General features: G+C 49.9%; 1 protein-coding gene across 1 annotated transcript in view; it reads right to left on the bottom strand.

The window, feature by feature from the left end:
• Positions 1–2,717, bottom strand: part of LOC129691075 (tubulin alpha-1B chain-like) — a 24,425-nt gene extending 21,708 nt beyond the window's left edge. The window contains 3 exon segments of the mRNA XM_055627028.1: positions 690–838; positions 958–1,180; positions 2,601–2,717. Of these exon segments, the coding sequence (XP_055483003.1) occupies positions 690–838; positions 958–1,180; positions 2,601–2,603 (375 nt within the window). The 5' untranslated portion in view covers positions 2,604–2,717.
• Positions 2,718–8,619: the final 5,902 nt, after the last annotated feature.

The following is an 8,619-nucleotide window of genomic DNA, read 5'->3' as shown; positions in this document are numbered from 1 at the left end:
AGCAGAGATGACAGGGGCATATGTGGCCAGAGGGAAGTGGATGCGAGGGTAGGGTACCAGGTTGGTCTGGAACTCTGTCAGGTCAACATTCAGGGCCCCGTCAAATCTGAGGGAGGCAGTGATGGAAGACACAATTTGACCTATCAACCTGTTAAGGTTAGTGTAGGTTGGGCGCTCAATGTCAAGGTTTCTACGACAGATGTCATAGATGGCCTCATTGTCTACCATGAAGGCACAATCAGAGTGCTCCAGGGTGGTGTGGGTGGTGAGGATGGAATTGTAGGGCTCAACCACAGCAGTGGACACCTGGGGGGCGGGGTAAATGGAGAACTCCAGCTTGGACTTCTTTCCATAATCAACTGAGAGCCGCTCCATCAGCAGGGAGGTGAAGCCAGAGCCGGTTCCCCCACCAAAGCTGTGGAAAACCAAGAAGCCCTGAAGACCCGTGCACTGGTCAGCCTGTAGGAGAAGAAAAGGAAAGGAAATGTGATGTTCTATTGGCCGGGCATACTCTTAGCACTTTGCAATTCCTTTAGATGTGAACCATAGCTACTTGACAGAAAAGGGTGGATTAGTGAAAATTATGGCCTAAAGACTGTCTGTAAAGTCCGATTTTCTGGATTTTGACAGGGACCCACCCCACCCCACCCCACCCCTGAATTTTAAATGTGTCCATAGATGGCACTCACCAGCTTGCGAATCCGGTCCAAGACAAGGTCAATGATCTCCTTGCCGATGGTGTAGTGGCCCCGGGCGTAGTTGTTGGCAGCATCCTCCTTGCCCGTGATGAGCTGCTCGGGGTGGAAGAGCTGACGGTAGGTACCAGTGCGAACCTCATCTGGGCAAGGAGAAGAAAGAGATCAGCCCCACAGCTCGCTCCCGCTTCCCTGTCTGAAGAGATTCTGAGCATGCCAGCCAGCGAGAAGCAGCGGCCAGGGAAGCTCCGGGCCAGCTCACCGATCACCGTGGGCTCCAGGTCTACGAACACTGCCCGGGGCACGTGCTTGCCAGCGCCCGTCTCGCTGAAGAAGGTGTTGAAGGAGTCGTCCCCTCCCCCAATGGTCTTGTCGCTTGGCATCTGGCCGTCAGGCTGGATGCCATGTTCCAGGCAGTAGAGCTCCCAGCAGGCATTGCCGATCTGGACACCAGCCTGGCCAACGTGGATGGAGATGCACTCACGCTGCGGAAAGGGGGGAAAGGAAAATTAAGCTGTATTTCTATTTTAGATTCTAATAGATCTCTAAAGTGTGTCTAATAACTGTTGAAATTTGGAGTCATATCCCTAGTGTGACAGAAACAAAAGGAAACACCCGCTACAAATACTGCAGATGGGCGTGGTCTGAAGAAGGCCGCCTTAACCTGGTGCAAACCCATTGTTCCCGCAGCCACAGGAATTTCCCCATGTGAAAAGTATTCAAAGCAAAGATTCTATAAAGCGAAACAATTGCCTGGAATTGCTTTAATCGCTCGCTTTCCTGATTGGTGAAGAAAAGCTTTCATCCTGTTGGGTTTCATCTGGGCACCTGGACTGCGGCTGGGGCAGCAGCCACGCCCTTCGGCCACGCCCTTCTGCGGTGTCTGCGACCCGGTCAACCCTCAGGGCAGAAGCTCCAGCCTGACGTCCGCCTCGCCGGCTCGCAGTGCCTGGTGCGAGCCTGTGCCCTTTGTTACATTATTTAGCAGAGAGAGCTCCAGTTCCAGCCGCTGCCCATTCGATCTCTCAGGGCCAGCGCCCCGCCTAACGCTGTCTGGGACCGTCTGCCCGAGCTAGGGGGCCAGTGACGACGCCCCAGAACAAAGGACAGCCGGGTGCAGGGTATGACCCTTTTCTTGGCAGCAGGTTCGTCGTTTTCTGAAGGTTTTTCCAGAATCGTCTCCACTGAATGGAAAGACCATCCTTAGAGCAGGCTGAGCTAGAAACAGTATTTTCATCGCTGGCTCTCCACACACCACGCAACAGCACGATTATTTCAGTCTACACCGACAGACTTTAGAGCAACTTTCATTGTCTGCGGGGGTGGGGGCGGGGAAGGGCGTTTCCCTGGGTTCCGACCATCTCCGGGACCCCGGGCTTCAGAGTGGGCTTTGTCACCCCCACCCCCACCCTGCGGGATGACCCCCTCGTTAAGTAAATCGTGCTTTTGGGACCCAAGCGAACGAAACGCCCCGTTAAGACTGTAATCGTTCCACAGCGATTTTTTTTTTCTTCTTTACAAAATAAAAAAATAGATATATAAATAAAAATTAAAAAAAGCGCTTCCGAGCGACGCGTGGGTGAGGGCGAAGCCCTCCGGAGACGCCACGGAAGCGAGAGCCAAACAACCCCGCCCCTGCGCCTCCCTGCGCTCCCTGCGCTCACGACCGGCTGCGGTGGAGCCGGCGCGCACCTCCCCTGCCCGGCCGCCGCCCTGCCGCCCTCCGCGGCGACCCGGCCCGCGGCGCCGCCCTCGTCCCCCGGGGTCTGGGCGTCGCCCGGCCCCGCGCACAGCTGAACCCACTAAGCGTCCGGACCGCCCTCCCCGGAGTGGCGGGGCCCCGGCGTCTCCTCGCGGGTCCGGCCCCGGGCGCCCCGCTCCCAGGCCCGGGGAGGGCTCGCTCACCATGGTTGCTGCTTCGCGGCTGCCGGGGGATGGCGGAGGCGAGGAGGAGGAGGTGTGGCGTCTTACAGCGCGACTCTTAGGCGGTCGATGTAAGAGAACTTGCGGCTCCTCGGCGGATGCGGCGCCTTATATGCAGCCCGGTCGCCATGGGGATGGGCCGGGGCCTTTTCCTGTTGGTCCAGACCCCGCTGTCTGCCCAGAGAAGCCGCGACACGAGAGTGGTGATTGGTGCAGGCGACATGGTATGAGGTAATCGCTCCCCCGCCCGCCTCCCCCCAGCATCCGTAGACTTTGCATCCTTCAGACAAAGGCAACTAGCTGAGCATCCATTGCGGGGTGGAGTTGCGGAGGGGAGGAAAGAGAAGAAAGAAAACTAGGGCTGGATGATTATGCATGGCTTAAACCTTAAACTGTAGCTAATATAATCCAAGGTTTTCCCCAACACTCAGTTACAGAATGTGCGTTGAGGCTCTTTATGGAAAATTCCAGCTTTTCATCCATCGTATACTAAATTTGACTACCTTTCGTCAGGACTCAACATCTCTAATTGCTTTAAAAGTAGCAGAGAAGATGGGAGTGATGGCCAAAGCGTTGTTGTTGTTATTATTATTATTATTATTAATTTGAGCAAGATTCAGAAGGCCAGTATGATTCGACCACGCCTATAATTCCAGCAGCTCCTGGGAGTCACAGTCGGGAAATTCTGCAGTTCAAGGTTATCCTAACTGGCCTTAGTGGCTCACGCTTGTAAATCCCAGTACCGGGAAGCCGAGGCTGGAGGAATTGCAGCTAGTTCGAGGCCAGCCCGTCTGAAAACCGAGAAAAGAAATAACGTACAAACCAGTGCTTGCTACGTTACTAGAAAGCTTTCTTTAGCTCGGTGTCCCCCATTACTCCTCCGTGCCCACTCCCGACCCCACCCTACCTCGCGCCTGAGCCGGTGCTGTTCTAGCCCTAGACGTGAGCCCTTCTTTCTAGTACAGAATTCAGAAACGGTGAGAGAAACCAGCCCTTTCTCTGTGTGGGCTTGTATGTCCGCAATGCTCTTTGTTTGATGGGGAGGGTTGACAGCAAGTAAAAACTGAGATACCGAATTAAACAGAGGAGAGTTTTATAGCCTAAAAGGAAACCATTTTGCAAGGCTGTTTTCAGCCCCAGGCATCTGAGCAGCGTCAGCCGCCCTGCAGTGCATTTTGTGCAGTTCCCCGAATTCCTTACATAGCCCCTTCCGCAGCTGGGCTGCTCACTGTGGGAACCGTGGCTGCTCACGCCCGTCTTCTCAGCCAGCGCCTGTGGCTGTTGCTCGATTGCCCCTTAGGACAGAAATGCCTCGCTTTCACCCCTTGCTTTCACTGGATTACAGTGGCGTCCTTTTGCCATGTACAAAGCCTCCATTATCAGCCAGGATGGTCTATATAGAGCGAGTCTCCGAGATGCAGACCACCGAACATTCTCTGGATGAAACGTTGGAGGTAAAGAGATGTTTGTTTGGGCAGCAGGCTGAAAATGTGGATTTTGACAGCGCTCTGTGGAGTCCATTCATTCCGGCCGGCTGGGCCGGCGAGGAGCGGGCGCGGGAGGAGGGCCTTGGGAAGGGAGCAGCTGCAGGTTGTGCCGTGACAATGGTGGCCCTGAGCTCCTCCAGCCTGCCATCCACAGCTCAGCCTTTCTTGTTTAAATTTATGGTGAAAGTCTTCTCCAGGGAAAAAAAACAACATATCGATAAACCCCGCACACAAATCATTTGTTTACTTCTTATATTTCAGAGGAAAAACAATCCCCGGCCTCCATCATTCTAGGGAATAAAAACATATTTTCGTAAAGAAACAGGAGGAATAAAGACTGGCGTGGCTGCTGCTGGCGTGTAAGCGCATTTAACGCGGATAAGAATTAAATGACGGCTGCTCTCGCTCTCTCTCAGAGAAGCCCACGCCCATGCAGAGGAGCAAGCCCACGCCCGTGCTCTCCCGGTATTTTTCTCAACGATTCTTATGCTTTAAAATCTATTTTTAAATCCTTTAACAAACCCAGCTCTGCTTCCTTTTTAAAAACGAAATGGCATAGAGAACATAAGGATTGATAAATAGCTTATTGAAAATATTGTCACAATTAAAAACTATCACGTTTGTGTGTGTGTGTGTGTGTGACCATGACTGTTTGGAGGGCAGAGGACAACTACAGGCCAGATTCTTTTCTTTCACCAGGGACAAAACTCACTGGTGGCAAGTACCTTTACCAAGTAAGCCTCCTCTCCTTCATGAAATTAAAAAAAAAAAAACAAAAACAAACAAAAAAAAAAACATGCACTATAGGGCTGAAATCTTTTTTTTTTTTTAAAGTACAGAGATGCATTTTTACTTTTTTTTTTTTTTTGATGGCTTGAGAACAAGTTTTTATTCTTTTATTGTTATCATTTTTTACAATTTATTCAATTTGTATCCCGGCTGTGTCCCCCTCCATTTCCTCCCAAACCCACCTCCCTCCCAAATTTTTACTTCTTAACAATTCAAAAATAAAATAGAGAAATGTCTTCTTCCCCAGTAGTCAGTTCTTTGTGCATTCTACAGGGTAAGATTAGAAAGAAGATTCTTTGTCATTCTCCTCCAGAACCATTCCGTTCCCTATGGAAATGAGAGGCATTTTTCTCTCCTCTTGAGCATAAGTAACATAAGATCTGGGTCAGAAACAGACTATTTATTTAAACACCGAAATCTTAAATATATGAATGGAGAGCAGTGTGTGGGGCTAACCAGTTCTTTCCGTTCCTTATCTGATTTAATAGCACTCAAACAAGAGAAAGCTATATGGTTTCCTATTGCTGGTTCTTATTTTACTGTTGATTTCTTTACATCAACAAGCAGGTCTACTTAATACCTTCTGCTAACAGGTCCATTCTGTACACAGATATTAGCATGAAAGCTCTGTTTCTTAATTAATACTTGTGTGGCTTAATTACCTGTTTGCAGATGCAGGCCTTGCCCTATGCTTTGTTAGCTCATCTCCTCTCTTCCAAGCCTTGTGCATGCCAGGCCAGTGCTTTTCCCCAGCCACACCCCAGCTCTTCGAGCTGTATCTTCTTAGCTCTCTAACCTCTGCAGCTCTGACAGGTTCTGTTGCTCGCTTACTGGATCCGTATAGACATGATTTCCAAAGTCAAAGCCAGCTGTGACCAACTCCTCTCTCACCTGTTTTGGGCTCCATGGAATCGTCCACTAACTCATGTCAAGCCTTATCTCATCTCATAAATCTTTTTTGTTTATTTTGAGAAATGGCTGCTGTAGCCTGGACTGCCTTCAAACTTGATTTAGTTTGTGGCTCACCTTGGCCTTGAACTCCTGATCTTTCTGCCTCTGTCTCCCAAGTGCTGAGATTATAGGTGTATGCCATTACAACCAGCTCTCAAATCTCATCTTTTGTTTTTATTTTGGGTTGTTTTTTTTTTGTTTGTTTGTTTTGGTTTTTTGAGGCAGGATTTTTCTGTGTAACCCGAGCTCTGTAACCAGGCTGAGGTCCAACTCACAGATCCCCCTGTCTCTAACTTCCAGGTGCTGAGACTAAAGGCATGAACTACCACCACCTAGCTTCAAATCTCAGTTCACTGTTTTGTTTTTTGAGACAGGGTTTCTCTTTGTAGTCCTGGCTGTCCTGGAACTCACTCTGTAAGCCAGGCTGGCCTGGAACTCAGAGATCTGCCTGCCTCTGCCTCCCTGACTGCTGGGATTATAGGTTGCAAGCTTTTATGAGGGCCATTTTTTTTTTCAAACTATTAGTGTGTGTGTGTGTGTGTGTGTGTGTGTGTGTGTTGTTTGGTAATTTCATGCATGAATATGCTCCACTTTCCAGCTCCTCCAGACTACCCCTTCCTTCTCACAGCTCATGTTTCTTCTTCCTCTCTGTTCCTGCTGTCATTCAGCTGAGTCTCTACACAATGGCCGGAGGCTTTTAGTATAGTACATAATTGTTAGGGTATACATTTACAGGCTGTGCAACAGGCTGTGGCATAGGGAAGTTTGTTATGGGGAAGATGAGACAGAGGCAGTGGGAGAGCTTAGAAGAGAGAGGAGAATACAGAGTGGGTTGGGAGACAGACAGAAGGAGAGGGACAGTCGGAGAGAAGAGGAGAGAGGAAGAGGGAGATGTCGGGGTGGCAGGTGGGTTACACACCTGGCGCAGGAGATGAGGAGGACACAGGTGGTGACGCTCATAGGGTGATGTCAGGACCCAAAAGTCCCCTGAGGGCAGGCCAGCTGACCTGCCTGCAGGACAACATGACAATAATATTATAGCTCATGCTACATAATACAGAACAAGTCATTCTACTGTTTAAAATAGATCAACGAAGCTGGGCACGGTGGCACACACCTTTAATCCCAGTACTCAGGGAGGCAGAGGCAGACAGATTGCTATGAGTTCGAGGGCAGCCTGGTCTAATTCCAGGACAGCCAAGGCTATACAGAGAAACCCTGTCTCCAAAACAAAAACGAGAACCGAACAAAAAGACAACCCTGAAAGTATACATTTATTTCATTTTATTTTGATCGGCTTTTTTGAGAAGAGCGTCAATATGTAGACCAGGTTGGCTTTGGACTCACAAGCCCATCTACCTCTGCCTCCTGAGTGTTAGAATTAAAGGTGTGTGTATGTGCCACCACGCCTGAATGTTTGTCGTTTATTAAAATCCTGTGAGTGGGTGCATGAGTGTGCATGTATGTGCATGCGTGTTCCATGTGCCTTCGAGCACTGTGGCATACCTGTGGAGGTCAGAGGATAACCTGGGGGCTGCCCCTTACCCCCCCCCCCCCCCCCCGCCTTTAGGACAGGATCTGCATCTTGTTTGCCCTTAACCCTCCCACATTTACGTGGCTTCTGTGTTTCAAATCCAGGTCCTCACACTTGCTTGACAAGCATTTTACCCCCTGAGCCATCTCCCCAAGCCAGTTTTCTTATTTTTTAGAGTCTCACATATTCCAATCTGACCTCAGACTTGCTAGGTAGCCGAGAATGACCTTGAACTTGTGATCCTCCTGCCTCCATGTTCCAAGTGCTGACACAGTAGGTGTTTAACACCGAGCCTGTTTTTATGAGGTGCTAGGCATGGAACCCAGGACTTCATGAGTGCTAGAGACCCCAGGATTGATTGGGTCACAGAAAGAACCTGAGGCTTGGCATTGTGAGAGGCCAGAAGAGGCACTGGGGAAGGGGCAGCCTCAGTTGCTATGGAGACCGAAGGATACTGGAGATGCTGGAAAGCTGGGGCATTTACCAAGGACAGTGGCAGCTGTGGGGTGGACCCCGCCTGAGCCTGAAAAAGAAGCTGTCTGTGCTGAGGATGGTCAAGCGAGAGCAGAAGGGACAGGGGAGTAGAGAGACCACCCAAGCCCTTTGGAGCCCAGGAGGTCATAAACGAGCTGCACATCCTGGGCACTGAGCTTCTTACATGTTTGTTTTCTGAAACAGGGTTTCTCTGTGTACCTTTAGCTGTCCTGGACTCACTCTGTAGACCAGGCTGGCCTCAAACTCTCAGAGATCTGCCTGCCTCTGCCTCCCTAAGTGCTGGGATTACAGGCATGTGCCATCATACCCTGAAAGTATGAATTTTTCAGGGTATGAAAAGACAGGGTCTCACTGTGTAGCCCTGGCTGTCCTGGAATTCAGTGTAGAACATGGCTGGCCTTGAACTCACAAAGATCTGCCTGCCTCTGCCTCCCAAGTGCTGGGATTTAAAGGTATGCACCGGGAGGCCCAAGAGTTTGGTTGTAGTTGAGACAAACTTCTTAATTTTATAGGAGCTCCTTGTTGAAAGACATTAGGAAAGAAAGAAAGAAAGAAAGAAAGAAAGAAAGAAAGAAAGAAAGAAAGAAAGAAAGAAAGAAAGAAAGAAAGAAATTAGATTGTTTTTGTTTTTTCCCGGACAGTGTTGTTCTGTATAGCCTTGGCTGTCCATTTGTAGACCTCAAACTCACAGAGATCTATCTGCCTGCCTCTGCCTGCCTCTGCCTGCCTCTGCCTGCCTCTGCCT

This window comes from Psammomys obesus, unplaced genomic scaffold, assembly GCF_907164565.1.
Source record: "Psammomys obesus unplaced genomic scaffold, mPsaObe1.curated_primary_1811, whole genome shotgun sequence".
NCBI classification, from domain to species: Eukaryota; Metazoa; Chordata; class Mammalia; order Rodentia; family Muridae; genus Psammomys; species Psammomys obesus.
This window is presented reverse-complemented; position numbering and strand designations above follow the sequence as displayed.